Source organism: Argentina silus (assembly GCF_951799395.1).
Source record: "Argentina silus genome assembly, chromosome: 12".
In the NCBI taxonomy this organism is placed as follows: domain Eukaryota; kingdom Metazoa; phylum Chordata; class Actinopteri; order Argentiniformes; family Argentinidae; genus Argentina; species Argentina silus.
The window spans coordinates 5,937,389-5,956,250 of NC_139666.1; the positions used below are offsets into that span (position 1 = coordinate 5,937,389).

Sequence of the window (18,862 nt, forward strand, 5' to 3'; positions counted from 1 at the left end):
TATTATTATCGTCATTTGATTTATAATTATTTATTTTCCATGCTGTTTTAACATGACAATTGCATGCTCTTTGTATTCCCTCAGAGAACTGTAATGATCTAATGAGGGAGGTACTGTAGATTGCAGCATCCAAAACTAATTATTGCTTTATTCTTCTCTTATAAAACATTATTTTCTCACGTACTAATATAACCTTTTCGTTCTAGGTTACAACATCTGAACACATGGACAGAAAACAACAAAATTGATATTATGTGTTCTTAGAATAATTCTCAAATCAGTAAAATCAGGATGTATGTCAGCTTTTAACCTCTTAAGATCTATGCCCTATTTGACTAATTTCCACCTAAAAAACATGTTCTACACTGCTTATAACATTAGAAATATGATAATCAGATGCAAAAGCAGGATACCATTTGATAGGTAACACCTTGAAGTTTGTGTGGATATGCTCAGATTATTGTTCAGAATAACGTACTACACATGACAAGGAGACAAAGTGCAAATAAAATATCCGAAATGCATTTTTTCATTTTCAAAGTCATCTTCCACAGAACATTGACAAGTCTACTATAGGCCACAAGAGCTGAAAACACTTCATAGTGTCTCAGCAACTTGTCAATAACATGTGGGCAAAATAATTGTTATATATATAATGTTATACAGCTTTTTGTGAGTGGTTCCCTTTAAACCTCTCTAGGTTTCCCGAAATCTCTCCAAAGTGTTCAAATGCTTCACTTTCTTTTAGAACCATCGCAATGTGCAAAGAACATCATAAAATCAATAAAACCTATCAATCCACCCAACTGTAGAAAATGGTGGATGACTATCAAACAACAACAACACATACATCAACTGTATACAATAAAGCACAGTAATATGAACAATAATCTCCTTTACACCTCCTGGTTGGAAGTCACACCCTCCCTCTCATTGGCTACTAGCCTGTCTGGTTTTCCACAGCCTGTAGCGTCATTGTGTGGCTGCAACACAGAGAACATCGTATCCAGCGCTCTTTCGATGTCCTTTTTGCGCATTGTGCTCACACACTCAATCTTTGCCTGATCACAGCAAACTATACTACCTATCTTTATAACAACCTAACAAATAGCGACATGCCATACATATGATGTCTGATCAAACACAGAGACCTGTACGATGACTGTTATGACATGTTTGTGGTTTGACAAAATGAAACGCAAAATCAACATCTCGGCACGTTGGGCTGTAGATTCACTTGACTGTTCATAGAAAATGACACTGACCTGCTACTTAGAACCAATAGACTGTCCTGTTTGAACCAGTACCAAATATGTGTATGTTCTGACGGGAGCGTCCATCTTCTTTCACTTCGCAACATGAAGCTCTGCCCATGAATGTATGTCATTTGTGGCGTCACCGAAACAAAGATATTATGGCATCTTTCGAAGCCCAAGACCCGCACCTTTCCTGTGGTACACGGCATTCGTCTATGCAGATTACTGTGTTACGACTAACTGATCAGACGTCTAAACATATCAAATGAAGGCAGAGATATCGGGCAGCTTAAGCTTCTTTGAAACTCCCCCTGTTCTGTATGTGTTCTTTTAATAACATGATCTTCTCACATTCTTGTCTTCATCCAGAGGATGTACCGGAGGAGCGAGGGGGAGAACGGAGCAGCTCAGAAGAGCCTCAACCAGGACCACGTCATAGGTGAGGGGGGGGCCGCCGCACGTTACGTTCTTCCCCACGGAAAACAATGAAGTTATTCCATTCTATTCTGCTCTACTTCTGTTATCACGTTGAGCACTTCTCCCACCGGTCCAGCCCATTGGAGACTGATTAAACAGTACTGTCTGTCCTCTATCCATATGGTTGGTTCTGTTCTGGTGTCAGGTGATCGGACCCCCCTCCGGGCTCTGGTGCTGTCAGGGCAGCAGACCTTTATGACTGGAGCTGGACAGGAAACAGGAAGCTGTCATGGGGTTATTACAGGAACCCCCCGAGCGGCAGTTACCTCTCAGACTGGGAGTTAGTCAGGCGTTGTTACTGTAACTATGGCAGACTTCTCTCTGTGACCTCCGACCTCTCCTGTGGGGGTGTCAGTTACACATGTGAACCAGAGAGGAAGAGAGGGAACGGCTGGTGAAAGAGAGGAAGAGAGGAAGAGAAGGGAACGGCTGGTGAAAGAGAGGAAGAGAGGAAGAGAGGGAAGGGCTGTTGAAAGAGCGAGGTAGTGTGGAAAAGCAGTGCTGTGATCGAACATGACATCTTCTCTGCTGGTGTTAGTCTTCCTCTACTGGGCTTCTGAGGGCAATACTCAGAAGCCCAGTCAATCTCTCTCTCTCTCTCTCTCTCCCTCTCTCTCTCTCTCTCTCTCTCTCTCTCTCTCTCTCTCACACACTCTCTCTCTCTCTCTCTCTCTCTCACACTCTCTCTCTCTCTCACACTCTCTCTCTCACATTCTCTCTCTCTCTCTCTCTCACACTCTCTCTCTCCCCCCCCTTTCTCTCATCAAATAGCTTGTCTACCATTGAGCCAAGAGGACATCCTCAAGGTCTGAGGGCGACACACAATTAACATGTCTGAGACAGGGCTACCTCATCACGAGAGACATGGTTCTAAATCAGCCCTGCTACACAGAGTCAGCTAGGATGTATGGCTGTATTAGCGTAGCCTACCCTGCAGAGCCAGACATCGGATTCACATCATCTCTCTGTGGTTTAATCACCGCCACGACATTTCAGCTCTCTGCCAACCAAGCACATTTGTCTGCGTCAGCTATGAATTAATTAATTCACTCATAAAGATCTTTGGTCGACCGCAGTGGTCTTCAAACCTTGACTCATAAAGATCTTTGGTTGACTGCAGTGGTCTTCAAACCTTGACTCATAAAGCTCTATGGTCTGCTGGGTGGACTTGAACCTCGACTCTTAAAGATCTGTGGTTGACTGTGGTGGTCTTCAAGCTGTCCAAGCTAAGGACTTGATGCTCTATAATACCGAAGCACCCGGGTAGGCTGGTGGAGGTAGACATCGGTGGACGGGTTCATTGTAATGCATGGTATGGAATGAGGAGTGGAATGCGTTTGATGTTTAGTTTTGTTGATGCTGCACACTTTGTATTAGCTTAGTGGAATCGTAAAAAAACAATAGTGTTTTTGTTACGATAGACGATTTATTTCCTTTTATTTTTCACTGAGTCTTAAAAAGTTGAGGAGATGAGAAGAGAAACTGTGTTTATGTGTTGTAGTTGTGCAGCAAAGTAGGGAGAAGATGTTGAGAAAAAAGTCTATATTTCTCAGGCAATGATGGGCATGATTAGTGCAGTTGCAATATCTTGAATTCTAATTATGCCACTTAAAGCTTAGCGGAATCTTCAAACAGATGGTGTTTTGTTACGATAGAATATGTATGATCTGAGAGAAATCATGTGTTTCTCATGAACAAAAACCACAACTGTGCACCTTCTCACTGTGGAGCCATAAGAATAAATCCATGACTATGCAGCTGACCTTGTGTGGGTTAGCTGTTGTAGCTGTTGTTGTTGTTGTTAATCCTTCAGTGCTGCTTGGGCTGTTTGTAACCTTTTGAACTGTTGGTTAGTCAGCTCTAGCAGACCACTGAGAATGCATGACCAACACAATGCGTCATTCTAAGTCAGGGGAGGCTGGTGGCTGGCGGAGGCAGGCGTGTTGTAATGCATGGAATGGAATTCGGAATGGTATCAAATACATTCCTCATTCTGTTCCATGCATTACAATGAGCCCGTCCTCTGAGTTCTACCTCCACCAGAGTCCACTGATTAGGACATATAGCCTGTGATTCATGCGGGCAATGTAGAGGAGATCAGACCAGGGTCATATTAACAGGCAGCACCACGGGCTTGACGAGGGGCAATCAACGGTCCATCTCACCCTGCCTCTCAATGCCAGCCAGAGTCACAGAGGTCCTTGTTAAGGTATGGTTTAATACCACACGCACACACACACACACGCACACACACGCACACACACACACACACACACACACACACACACACACACACACACACACACACACACACACACACACACACACACACACGTGTCAGAGGCAGTGTCACAGAGGTCCTTGTTATGTTGCAGCATAAGACCAACAGATCAATATCCTCAGTGATGTGGATCTAGCTCCAGCCTTTCATTACTCTCCCCTCGCTCTCTGTGTGACAGGGAGAAAGAACTGCTCCTTCCACCGCTACTCTCCTCATTTAGGTTTCTGCCAGAGTTGTCCCCCCACAGCTTAAAACTGACCCCGGAATCTCACCGGTTCATTCCGGTTATGCTATAATGAAGTCTAAAACACACTGTGTTATCCTGTGTCATGAGACGTGGAAGCTAGCTCTGATAAGTGTTGTTGGCCTGCTGTCCGTGTGCTAATAGTCGCTAGCGTCCATCCTCTGTCACCACGACAACAACGGGAGACCAGGAGAGGCTAGTGGAGGTAGACATCGGAGGACGGAGCTCGTTGTAATGTATGGACCAGAATGAGGAATGGTATCAAACATATTCCGTTCCATGCATTACAATGAGCTCCGTCCTCCGATGTCTACCTCCACTCGCCTCCCCTGGTGTACCGTATATGGAGGCTAGTCAGCTAATTGCCATTAGCGTCGTCAATTGTCAGTCAGCCCACCTGTTTCCCTGACAAGCCGCTCTCTGGCTCGGCGAAGAGAGAGAACATCCAGGGCGTTTATTGGCTGTTGATAAAGAGGTCTGCTGGGAATATGTTAGGAAGCGCTTCAGCGTGACGGAGAGACAAGGATCTGTGATGGGGTTACATCCAAGATATCTCTTTCTGTTTCTCGTTTTCTTTTTCTCCTCTCTCTCTCTCTCTCTCTCTCTCTCTCTCTCTCTCTCTCTCTCTCTCTCTCTCTCTCTCTCTCCCTATGTATCTCTCTCTCTCTGTTGCTTTCTCTCTCTCTCTTGCTCTCTCTCTGTTGCTTTCTCTCTCTCTCTCTCTCTGGGGGGTGGTATACTTCTGACAGTGGAGGCCGGCGGAGGTAGAAATCGGAGGACGGGCTAATTTTTATGCATTTGAACGGAATGAGGAACAGAATCCAACTGAGGCCGTCCTCCACCAGGCTCCCCTGACTTCAGATACGCTGCAGGCTTCATCCTTTCACTGAGGAAGAGGAGGGAGAGGAACCGATAGATTGAAACTTTGTTTTCCTTTTAGGAGTCTTAAAAAAAGTTGAAATGAGATGAGAAACTGTGTGTAGTTGTGTAGAGAAGAGTAGGGAGTAGTAATGTTGATAAATAGTATGCGAATGAATGTTTCCCAGGCAACGATGGGCATGATTAATCAAAGTGCAATTGCAATATCTTGAATGTTAATTATGCCACTTAAACACAAATGATGCTTAAGCCAGTGTGATTGATAGCTACAATGTGTTTTATTATTATTATTTCATGCCCGACGCCGGGCTGGTGGGGTTATTAAAACAGCTTTTTTATCTCACAACCCCTCGGTCTCCATGGTGAACTAGCATCTTCCTCCCCATGCTGTTTCCCACCATGATCTTGGTTCAACTCTCTCTCTCCCCCCCCCCTCTCTCCCCCCCCTCTCTCTCTCCCCTCTCTCTCTCCCCTGTCCCTCTCTCTCCCCTGTCCCCCTCTCTCTCTCTCTCTCTCTCTTCCCTCTCTCTCTCTCTCTCTCTCTCTCTCTTCCCTCTCTCTCTCTCTCTCTCTCTCTCTCTCTTCCCTCTCTCTCTCCCCTGTCCCCCTCTCTCTCTCCCCTCTCTCTCTCCCCCTGTCCCTCTCTCTCTCCTGTCCCCCCCCCTCTCTCTCTTCCCTCTCTCTCTCCCCTGTCCCCCTCTCTCTCCCTCCCCCCCTCTCTCTCTCCTGTCCCCCCCCCCTCTCTCTCTTCCCTTTCTCTCTCCCCTGTCCCTCTCTCTCTCTCTATCTTTCTCCCCCCCTCTCTCTGTCTTCACCCTGATCCCTCTCTCTGTGAGTGAAGGATGGGGTCTCTCTGGTGGTATCATGCTGTAATTAGCAATGCTATCGTTCCCCATCATCACATTCTCATCTCATGTAATTGGATTGTATGAACTCCCATCCATCTGTCTACCTCTGGAAGGGCCGCCTCCCAATACTCTAACCTGGCTTCCTCTCCACTCCTCGTCTCCTCTCCTCTAAGTCTTCCTCTGTCTCCTCTTCTCTGGATTGATCTGATTAGACCGGACCTCTCTGTGAATGTGCTCTCCACGAGTCATTCAGATTAATGTGGATGAAGGGAAGGAGGGGAGGAGAGGAGAGGAGAGGAGAGGAGAGGAAAAGAGATGAGAGGACAAGAGGAGGAGGAGTGGAGAGGAGAATAGAGGAGAGGAGAGGAGAGGAGAGGAGAGGAGAGGAGGAGTGGAGAGGAGGAGAGGAGAGAAGGGAGAGGAGAGGAGAGGAAGGCCGCTCTAGACCATTGAGACACAGCCGTGAAATAACCCCAACCATCTGTCATATTATCGCTACGAAACGCTCACCCGGCAGAGTGTGAGGGTTCGCAGCTGGCTCCCTCCCTCCCTCCCTCCCTCCCTCCCTCCCTCCCTCCCACCCAACATAATGACACTGTACAGGGAGTGACAGGGGACACGATGCAAACAGACACCCACACAATCACATTAGACGGCGCTGGGGAGGAAATCTGGAAGATATGAGAGAGATTACATTCAGTAATGCTGCCCTCTGCGACTGCAGTTCATGTTGTTGTGGGAGAGAGACGTACTCCCCCAAGTTATTATGCTGTTGTTCTCTGAGTTGTGATCTGATTAAGACATGAGGAGGCTCGCTGGGGTTCTTATCACACACACACACACACACACACGCGTGCCTGCGCGCTCGCCGCACGCACACACTCCACGCACGCACGCACGCATGCACGCACAAACACACACAGACACACAGACACACACACACACACAGGACATAAATAGGACATAAATATATTTAAGTTATTCACAGGACATAAATAGCTTATTCACAGGACATAAATAGCTGTTACAGTACACAGCTGCTCACTGATAGATGTGATCAGATGAAAGGAGTGATGAGTGTAGTTCTCATTATTAGAGGCCATCCATAACAGACACTATCAGAGAACACTAACCCAGACAGGCAAGGCCAGAGGAGACAGGGCTGTCTGTCCTACCTCAGGGTTCAGCCATGGACAACAGTATTCTGGTCTCTCATATTCTGATACCTCTACCTGTCTTTTCCATCCTGTCTTCTCCTTCTCCTCCTCCCTCCCTCCCTCCCTCTCTTCCTCCGTCTCCTACTCACTCGCTCCCTCCCTGCCTCCCTCCCCCCCCCCCCCCCACTACCATCACCCTGTCATCTTTTTCTCCTCTCTCCCTCCCTCATCTCCCTCCCTGCCTCCCTCTGTCCCTCCTCTCCCTCCTTGCCTCCCTCTCTCTCTCCCTCCTCTGGTGGACATCAGTATTCTAGTCTTTCGCTGATACCTCTTCAACCTCTCATGTGTTCTGCTATGCAAATGATTGACACACACCATCAAACTGTCAACACACCCGACTGCAGATTGCAGATGGGTTGGTAGGCAACAGGTTGCCATGGTTATTGTTAGGTTGTTGATACGCAACAGGGTTACTGTTGTTATCATTCCTTCTGTGACGTGTCCTGAATCTAACTCCTGCTGATCCATCCCTCCTTCATCTCCTCTCCCTCCATCCCTGCCCCCTCCCTCCCTCCTCTCCTCAGTCTGCACCCCAGGCTCTGGCTGCACCATGAGAACGTTGGACAGCGGCATCGGAACCTTCCATCTCCCCGCTTCCTCCTCCTCCTCCTCTTTCTTCTCCTCCATCTTCCACCTCCTCCCCAAGTCCACCTCTGCCCCGGACCGCTCCCTCCCCCTCTCTTCCCCCTTTTCCCCCCTCTCCCCCGTCAGCCTCCCCAGTTCCTCCAAGGACCACATGTCTCCCTCCCCTTTACCCCGGTGGAGAGTACCATCCGGCGCCGTGACTGACAGACCCCTCAGCCACTCGTCCGACACCACTGTGACCCTTGTCCAATCAGAGCCCTACTCTCCCGTGGCCTTCTTCCAACCCGTCCAATCCCTGTGTGATCCTGTTGTGACGTGTGCCAGTGTGTGTGACACCCACAGCAGGCTCCCTAGACGGTCATCAGGTAAAGACTAAAGGTTGCAATTGGGTGTTTCTGCACTATATACATTACCTGGTAACTACTGAGTAATTACACAGTAATAACATATTTAACTAACAACTTTATAAAACCCCAGAGCGGGAACATTAGTTTTTCATCCGGCAACAGCCACAGACAGCACAGAAGTATACATCATAACACTATATCAGGGGATATGGTGAAGCCAGTCATATGAGTCAATACCAATCATAAAAGGTGTTACCAATATTTCAAAAGCCCTGAAATATGATTGAAGTATGATTAAAGTGTGATAACTTTTAATAACTTTAAATATTTAATTAAAGTATACCTGATGACATCAATAGCCTGTTGCGTTGGTACTTCTACTCTTCACAGCACTGAGGTGCCAGAAGACTGAAACTCGTCTCAACTCGTATGGAAGTATATTCCTGTGAGGCCGCTCAGACCCGGCTATTACAACCACTAAAGCCTGCATCAAGGCTCACTACCACCTAGGCGCTACCAGAGCAGCATGCTAATGATAGCCTGGGCATAGACACTGCCAGGAAAAAGTGCTACCAGAGCAGCATGCTAATGATAGCCTGGGCATAGACACTGCCAGGGAAAAGTGCTACCAGAGTAGCATGCTGATGATAGCCTGGGCATAGACACTACCAGGGAAAAAACGCTACTAGATTAGCATGCTAATTATAGCGTGGTCATAGCCTAGCATACAGTAGACACTGCCAAAAAAAATGGCAGTGACAATTAAGCTGTCAGAGGGGCTAGATGGATTCCAAATTGGAGAGGGTTTTTAAAGCAACATGTAACAATGGCACTGATTGGAATTCATACATCATTTGGTCAGTCAGCTATTAAACAGCTATTAAACAGCTATTATATAATATGTGTTTTATTATTATCATTGGCCCGAGTCCAGCCCACTGCAACTAAGAAAAAAAAACGATTCTACTTCATACTCTGCAACTGAGAACAATTATTCTACGGTGTTCTCTGCAGTGTGAGAGTTGTGGTGTTGTCAATTGGAAAACAACAAACATGTTGGCAATATTCACCGCTGTTCATATGCATTATTATGAGTGTACCAGACTGCTCAAGGTGACTGTCTAGGCAACATCAGCAGTGAGTCTTTCTCACATTGTTTCTTTAGGAGGCCTGGAACCAAAGAGACTGAGCCATATCAAGACAAAGACGGGTCCTTCTCAGAACCAACAGAAAGACCAGTCCAGACTGCAGCTGGCTAACTGTAAGAAACAATATTCTTTTTTGTGTATGTATGTGTGTGTGTACAGTGTGTGTGTGTGTGTGTGTGTGTGTGTGTGTGTGTGTGTGTGTGTGTGTGTGTGTGTGTGTGTGTGTGTGTGTGTGTGCAGTGTGTATATGTGTGTCTCCTTAGTGGATATTATCATATAATCACCTAAGCCTTCTGTTCACCCTCTATTTTGTTTTTCTATTTCTCTTATTATAAGTATTATTATACGTCTCTTCGTGGGTTTCCAAAAGTGCTAAACAATGACCTGTATTATTATTGTCATTATTTTTTAAATTAGTATGGATATATCACTGAAAAGTGCTGGCTCTTTTCATTAGCATGCTAATCTGGTAGCGCGTTTCTCTGGCTCAGTCAATGGAATATGAAGTATATACCTTGGCCTGAAAAGGTGTTCGTCCCTGTGCACAATATTAAAATGTAGTTATCTCAGAGCTTGATATTTAAGTACAATCAATTGTTGTTTTTCCCCCACTGATCTACACATCCTAAAAAATGTCAATCATTTATTAAAAATGAAAAACAGAGAAGACCTGTGTGAAAAAGTATTTATCCCCTTTGCTGTGGCTCTCCTGAAATGAGCTCAAATGCAAACATGTCTTCAAGTTACTCAATAAGTTAAGATAAGTCCATCTGAGGGCACAGATAATAGTTTGTGTGATTTTGGAATGAATATACTGTATGTGTCTTAGTAGGGTCCTTAATTTGTGTATGTATCAATTACTTACTGTGTTGATTAGGCTGCCACTACCAACTCAGCAAATTTCTAAATGTTCTCTTGATCTTGGCAAATTTCCCAGTCCCTGTCAGTGACAAGCATACCCACAACATGACACAGCTACCACTTTTCTTCACACGGGATGTGAAAACAGTGATGCATGTGCTTGATTCACACTTAACTAAACACTTTTTTCTGTATCACTTCACTTCATTGTTGCACAGTTGTGGGTTTGAAATATACTTTTTTCATGAGGTTATAAAGACCAATTTTGTAGAGTGACTGGAATGATGTCCCATCGACTGTGCTTTTCCCTCTCAGCCTTTTAAATGAGAACAGTAGATTTGTTTTTAAGTCTACCCAGGCCTCAGGGTAGCATTCCTGAGCAGTTATGTTCTTTCTCCATTTGTTCAGTTTGAAATAACCTGATCAGCAGAGTGTGTAATTAATTCCTACTCAAATGATGGACCCCGCAAAGACACGGTTAGATATTTAGTTTGAACTATTATCATTGCACTCAATGGACTCAATTCAACATATTGAGTAAATTGTTGAACAAATGTTTGCAATTGAGCTCATTTCAGGAAAGCCACAGCAAGGGGGATAAATACTTTTTCACACAGGTCTTCTCTGTTTTTCATTTTGAATAAACGATTGAATGATAGAATGTTTCTTCGAAAGTGTCCAGTAGGCTGTGTAGATCAGCGGGGAAAAAAATCCCTATTTTTATATATAGTATTGATATATATTAGTGATCGTGTTCATTATTCAAAGTAATTGAATGTCAGGGTCCAGACAGCTAGAGACCAAATTACACACCAGTACATCTATAAAATATGTACTAGCGTACCCCCACATCCATTAATATGTGCTAATGTAGAGTACCCCCACATCCATTAATATGTGCTAACATAGAGTACCCCCACATCCATTTCTATGTGCTAACATAGAGTACCCCCACATCCATTAATATTTACTAGCGTACCCCCACATCCATTACTATGTGCTAGTGTACCCCCACATCCATTACTATGTGCTAGCGTACCCCCACATCCATTACTATGTGCTAGTGTACCCCCACATCCATTACTATGTGCTGGCGTACCCCCACATCCATTAGCTAGTGCAACCTCAGGCATCATGTGTGGTATTAAGAGGCTCTGCCGTCTGCAACCATCACATCTCTTAATGAAACAGGATGTTTCTTTTCCAATGAATAAGCACTAGACTGAACACACCCTGCGAGACCCTGAGTCTATGTAGCTCAGAGTTGAAAACCACTTAAATGTAGAGAACTATTAAAGTTGTATTTGAATGATGTTTTCTCCTTTTACTTTACCGCTCTCTGATTGGTCATTAGTGAGAGAGAGAGGAAGCGAGGCTTTTCAAAGGGGGAAGTGTCAACAACTCAACTCTGATGCTGCCCACGGTTTCAACCTTAGCACAGGGTTCAAATTACAGGCGGCTTGGCACCCCCACAACAAACCAGCCCCCCCCCCCAGAATAATTGAAATATCAATGTGTTGTGTGTCCCCCGAGAAGTATCAAAATAATATTCACTGGGCATCCCCATGAGTCAATGTGAAATTGGCTAGCCCATTTATTTTTATTTTTTAAAATCTCAGTTCTGTTGTTTAGCCCAAGGATTGCTGGAATTGGGTTTTGATATAGGAGATTTATAAGAATGTTTCAGGAGATTTATGAGGTATCAGAGGGGGGGACGGACAGAGCGAAGGTATTTTCTAATATATGTCACCATACTGTTCCATCTGTCCTTAGAATTCCGGGGTTTGTTTGCCTCAAACAATTATACATTACATTCTATTTGAACATTCTATTTGAACATTCCATCTATTCTATCACTTATCTCTGTGATCAGGGAGGGGGGCCACTGTGCTACTCTGAACGCAATAAGGGACTTGTATCATCTTTGTTTTCTTTTTTTGTAAACAGTTGAGTACTCTGATATCACACTGTTGGGTGAGATTGGATGAAACACATAAAAGGAGGTTTTCACTTCTCTCTGATCGCCAGGGAACCTTAACTTGAAGCCTCCCACAACAAGACTCAAATAGAAACTAAACCAGGGGAGGCTGGGTGGAGGTAGAAATCGGAGGATGGGGCTCACTGTAACGCATGGAACGGAATGAGGAATGGTGTCAAACGTGTTGTTTTCTAATCTACACTGTACATGTTTGGGTCACTTATCGATGTTTTTTTACTGAATCATCCACTGTTTTCTGTTTGTTCTACATCACAAAACCTCTTTCTATTTGTATTCTATCTTTCCATGCTGGAAATGCATGCATGCTATATGCTCACACATATATCTCCTGTCCCATCACTTTGTTACAGTCCTGTATAACTCACACACCTTGGAACAACGCTGAGTAGCTTTGACTGTGCAGCAGCGTGGTGAAGGCCAGCCTTCATCAGCATCAGACCAAGTAAACCTGAAGGCTGCTGTGTGTGTGTGTGTGTGTGTGTGTGTGTGTGTGTGTGTGCGTGTGTGCGCGCGCGCGCGTGTGTGTGTGCACGTGTACGCTTTGTCTTTGAGAGATCCTGTGTGTGTGTGTGTGTGCGTGTGTGTATGTATGTGTGTGTGATGTAAAGGCCATCCTATCTGACCATGTTGACCTGAAGGCTGCTGATGCAGTGTGTGTGTGTGTGTGTGTGTGTGTGTGTGTGTGTGTGTGCGTGCACGCGTATGCATGCGTGTGTGTGAGGTGAAGGCCAGTCTTTCAGAGCCTGGTGACCTGAAGGCTGCTGTGGTCGTATATCTGGAGACTATACTGTATCTGCTGCACCTGAAGGTTGCTGCATCACCTCTTCCCTTCAATCACCTTCCTCACCCCTCATAAAATGTGTTATATCGTCTGCTAGATCTCAGGGTTGCCAGGGACATTTTATATATATATATATATATAATATATATATACACACTCATGAGCATTTTATAAGGAACACCTGTACACCTTCTCATGGTGGAGGTGGTGTAATGGTGTGGGAAATGTTTTCTTGGCACACTTTGGGCCTGTTAATACCAATCAATCATTGCTTGAATGCCACAGTCTATTTGAGTATTGTTGCTGACTATGTGCATCCCTTCATGGCCACAATTTATCCATCTTCGGATCTGAATCCAATAGAACACCTTTGGAATGTGGTAGAACAGCTTGAAAGTGCACCTGGAAAATCTGCAGGAATTGCGTGATGCAATCACGACGTCATGGACCAGAATCTCAAAGGAATGTTTCCAACATTTTATTAACACTTTATTTTTTTAAAACCTTATTTATCCAGGTCTGTCTCATTGAGATACAATCTATTTTTCAAGACAGCAGCCAAGGAAATCAATAATTCAGACGATTCACAAACGATGACACACATCCATCACAAAACAAATTACAAACGCAGACACCGTTACATCACAAACTAGTTACAACCATAACACACTAAATACAAATTTGATATAGACAGAGCATAAAAAGGTTATCGATATAGACACACATACAATGCATTTCACACACAAACATACAATACAGGCATCAATAAAAATCAATCCTATGGACCACCACAGTAGATTGCTCAGGGACATGTACACCAACCCATGCGACTGAGTTTGATGTTTCTACAGTGTGTGGTTCTCTATGTCAGAGAGATCCAGAGGGGCCAACTGTGTGTCTGTGTGTCTGATTCAGGCCCTCTAGACTGCTTTTCAAACATGAAACTTTGAAAGTGTATTTACAGAAACATGGCCCCTCAGGTCAGAACACAACATGTTAGTACTGTATGTCGAAGTTCTATGGTGGCAAAAATGTGTTTTCTGTTGTTGTGAAAGTGTATTTAAATGTGAGCAGTGTAGCCGGGTAATGAGTGAGGTCAGAGAGATCTGCAGAGTCGTCTGCTGCCTTCTCCCTCGAGAAACACTACACTGTGTGGTGGAGCAGGAGGTGCTTTGTGGGAAATTAGCAGAATGAGTTATTGTGTGTGTGTGTGTGTGTGTGTGTGTGTGTGTGTGTGTTGTCATGGTAATACATCATGATCAGTGATAATCGATACTGCGCTGTGTCTTGTTATTCTGAAGATACGTCTTCACGTCTTTTAGATCTCCACATTGATCCAATTATGTGTCATGACTCCTCTCCAGTAGGGTGATATTCACTTCACTGCAATAATGATTAGCATAATCAGTATGTCACGGTAAGGACAGGCTCATTCCATTCCATGCATTACAATGAGCCCGTCCTCCGATTTCTACCTCCACCAGCCTCGCCTGTGTCATTGATAGATATACTACCAACTAGATAGTACTGTAAAGAAATATGAAACACAAGTTTGGGAATCTTATCGGTAATTAGGAAAGAGGTGATTTAGAACACATTAGCATGTTTCTGCTTCCCTCAAATCCCCCTCTGACAGTCCACACTTGAGCATCCCTTGTTTAATGCGGTAATGATGTATTTAATTAAAGGCTTAAAAACCCATATGGTCTCCCTCTAACTTCCTCTGGACCCCCCAGGTTCCCTATTCAAACACACAGCCTCCAGAGAGCCAGATGAGGATTCAATAAGAATAATAGGCCTTTATGAAGTGGTTGACCTGATTATTACATATCAACACTCATACACAGATGCGGGTGTGTGTGTGTGTGTGTGTGTGTGTGTGTGTGTGTGTGTGTGTGTGTGTGTGTGTGTGTGTGTGTGTGTGTGTGCATGCGTGCACATGGTATGTGTGCGTGTGCATGCGTGGCGTGTGTTTGTGTGTGTTTGCGTGTGTGCCTGGTGTTTGTGAGTGAGTGTGTGTGTGTGCGTGTGCGTGTGTGTGTGTGTGTGTGTGTGCCTGGTGTTTGTGAGTGAGTGAGTGTGTGTGTGTGCGTGTGCATGCGTGGCGTGTGTGTGTGTGTGTGTGCGTGCAGGAGAGAAACAGGTGCCTTCGCAACTCCAGCTCGCCTCATTATCGTCAGACTGGCTAATTATGCGTGCCGTTTGCAATGAAAACAGTTACTGCCCATATGCTTGCAACCGCTGGATTTGATGCGCTGCCAAAATCACTTTCATGTAATTGGAGTCACAGGAAAGTTGACCAAGTTTAACTTTCTACTGAACAGTGGTGGGTGGGGGAGAGAGAGAGAGAGCTGCTGGGTTGCTTCCTACCAGGACAATAGAATTAACATTTCTTCTTCTTGTTGTTCATCCTGTACAGATGTTGTTATTTTTGTCAAATGTCTATGTTTTATATAATACACAGCTTGTTTTTTTTTCCTTCCATTTCAGGAGTTTATCATCAATGAAATGAACAGCGACGTGGAGAGAGAGAGATGGGGAGAATGAGAGAAAGAGTTGAAGACAGAGAGAGAGAGAGGGCAACAAAGACAAATGTATAGAAATACAGCTACCATAACCCAGTCATAGCTTTACTGTACCTACTGCATATTTAACTATGTCTGACACCACCATATCCACCCCTCCTCCTCCTCCTCCTCCTCCTCTACCATCACCATATCTACCCCTCCTCTTCCTCCTCCTCCTCTACCATCACCAAATCTACCCCTCCTCCTCCTCCTCCTCCTCTACCAACACCATATCTACCCCTCCTCCTCCTCCTCCTCCTCCTCTACCATCACCATATCTACCCCTCCTCCTCCTCCTCCTCCTCTACCATCACCATATCTACCCCTCCTCCTCCTCCTCCTCCTCCTCCTCCTCTACCATCACCATATCTACCCCTCCTCCTCCTCCTCCTCCTCCTCCTCTACCAACACTCACACTATGGCTCACATCACAGTGCGACAGGCACAGTATGGATGGACCCCTCAGTGTCTCAGTGTACTAAGCTCTGAACCATTGATCCCGTTTGTTCTGGGTTCAGACCACAGACAGTGATGCTGCACCACATGCAGTGAGGCGGGTAAACACTTTTCATGACCTCCTCATGACCTCTAGCAGACGTTGCAGCATTGAGCAGCTGACATGTGAAAACATGATCGATTTTTCAGTCACAGTCAATGAGTCATCACAGTGACTGGCAATACACTGAGAGTCATAGGACTCACTAGTACAGGAATACATCAGGTCAATACATCATGGCCAAAGTGATCAAGCACTTTTTTCACCACTTCGTTACAGTACATATCCTGCCGTATAGTAAAAGCGTGGACTCAGTCAGTACCCGTGTTGAACAGTACGTCTTTGAAACTCAGTTATACCTTATCTAAGCACAATGCACACGATGCTAACCCGTTAGCTAGCTCAGGGAAAATACCATTCGTTGCTGAAGACATACCTACCAGATGGACATGGACGATATGAGCAGGATTTACAACATTTGGTTTAACCTCCAACACTACCTGTGTTTAAGACAAGTAGTCACATATTGAACTATTCTGTAAACCGGTACGTGTATAATGTACAGTTAAAATATAGTTTGTCTTTTGTTAACAGTATTCAGAGCTTTTTTGTTTTCATGTCTCCCCATTCTTTATCTGTATAAAAAGACTTTGTGAGATACTATAACGTCTTTGCGACTCAGTTTTAAACTCTTCCTGTAATGTATTCTGTGCCCCTTTACTGACCTGTGTGATGTTGTGAATGCATCCCCACGTTTTTAGCAACTGTAGCTGCTAGGAAATATGTTACTCTCTCAACCGTCTCTAAAAAATGTTTCCCTGCCTCTTTCCAATGTATGGATAAGTGAAAATGGAGAATTTCTTCTTGGTTCTGTTTTTCGTTCGCTATTTAATATCTCCTGCCAGAAAGCGCTTTAGGGCTTTTTCTCTGTATCGAGCCAGCAACACAAACACTTGGGATGGTAAACATATCAGTTACACTTTCAATATGACTAAGTCTTTACCAGTGGAGGCAGACATCGTGGGGATGGGCTCATTGTAATGCATGGGATGCGGTGAGGAACGGTGTCCTCCGATTTCTACCTCCACCAGCCTCCCCTGGACGACAGTCTTTACTAATGTCAGTATTTTGACATTTATATCAACACAGATGCAGGTAACACATAACAGGTCCACGATGTCCTCTGAAGCATTCTATCATGTTTACATCTCAGCCTATCTTTCATTCATTATTATGACGTTGCTTTGATTTGTAAGAAAATAATCGTTTTTACTTCTTCATTGGTGTTTTATGAGTACAGCGATAACCATGTATGAAGTATGATAGCCATGAGATGATCTATGGCCTTAATAAAGTCTGCTGATGTGGTATAGGATAGGGCGCATGTAATCTTGTTTTTGATATTGTTCATATTTATGGAGAGAGTCGATTTTAAAAGGACTATTGTATTTTTCTAGTATTAAATGCTCTAATGCTGTGTGTGTATGTTGTAAAGACGTAACGGTAACAGTGACCTTCACCCTCCCTCCTCAGCTGTGTTTTATAAGAACCTCCTTCATGTTCCTCTGTGATGATTATTGTCCTGTTTTGAAGCAGTAATATTCTGTATATTACTACTATTATTATCTGCTCTATGCAAACATATCAGGGTAAATAAACTATTTCAGCACTCTGTGTGTGTGTGTGTGTGTGTGTGTGTGTGTGTGTGTGTCTGTGTGTGTCTGTGTCACACCACAGTTAAGAGAAGAGGACCTATGGGTCAACATAATCACATCTGACCTGAATTTCACTTATGCAAAAACAACCTCTTTTCTCCCCCACTCCCCCCCTCCGTTCTCACTCTCTCTCTCCCTCCCTCCTCTCCCTCTCTCTCTCTATTTCAACCTCCCCCCTCTCTCTCCCTCTCTCTGACAACCGTCTGATTGTGTGAAAAGTAAAGGTGCGTTTAACCTTGAGCAGTGAGAGATCTGTCAGAGAAGATGACTTAAGTCCCAGCTCTTAGTGGATGTGACACACACGCCGTCGTGGCTGATGATGAATCGCTCTTGATTCAGCAAAACAAGAACGTACAGCGCCAACCCCGCTGGATGCTGCTCACACTGACCTGACTAGACCTGTGTGTGTGTGTGTGTGTGTGTGTGTGTGTGTGTGTGTGTGTGTGTGTGTGTGTGTGTGTGTGTGTGTGTGTGTGTGTGAGAGTGAGAGTGAGAGTGAGTGTGTGTGTGTGAGAGTGTGTGTGTGTGTGTGTGTGTGTGTGTGTGTGTGTGTGTGTGTGTGTGTGTGTGTGTGTGTGTGTGTGTGTGTGAGTGTGTGTGTGTGTGTGTGTGTGTGTGTGTGTGTATCACACTGACCTGACTAGACCTGTTTGGATATATCTGGCGGGCGTGGGAGGTGTCTGGTGTTGTTGTGAAGGTGTCTCTCTGCATTGTGATCCAGCCATCACATCCACAATTACCATGTGCATAAACACCTTATACCTTATGCCAGAATAGGTACTACACATAAATACCTTATACCTTATGCCAGAATAGGTACTACACATACATTCAGTTCTAATTGGATATGTTTTAGTTTGTTATTTTCTAAGACCAAGCCAAAGGGTCAAGTCCTTCAGTCCTTTTAGCTGACTGCTGACAGTATGTATTTCCAGGTGATGCAATTTCAGTTCACCACTGACATTTTTAAATGCTCCTTTCATTCACGGTGCAAGAGGTTGTGATAACAATCCCCCATATCCCTCCACCCCAACACACACACACACACACACACACGCACACGCACACATACACGCACGCACACATACACGCACGCACACATACACGCACACACACACACGCGCACACATACACGCACGCACACATACACGCACACACACA

General features: G+C 44.7%; 1 protein-coding gene across 1 annotated transcript in view; it reads left to right on the forward strand.

Moving 5' to 3' along the window:
• Positions 1 to 17,660, forward strand: part of LOC310812655 (nck-associated protein 5-like) — a 61,660-nt gene extending 44,000 nt beyond the window's left edge. The window contains exons 12-15 of the mRNA XM_083681301.1: positions 1,626 to 1,695; positions 7,727 to 8,152; positions 9,300 to 9,395; positions 15,414 to 17,660. Coding sequence (XP_083537427.1) covers positions 1,626 to 1,695; positions 7,727 to 8,152; positions 9,300 to 9,395; positions 15,414 to 15,415 — 594 coding nt within the window. The 3' untranslated portion in view covers positions 15,416 to 17,660. The remainder of the gene's footprint in view (positions 1 to 1,625; positions 1,696 to 7,726; positions 8,153 to 9,299; positions 9,396 to 15,413) is intronic.
• The last annotated feature ends 1,202 nt before the right edge of the window (positions 17,661 to 18,862 follow it).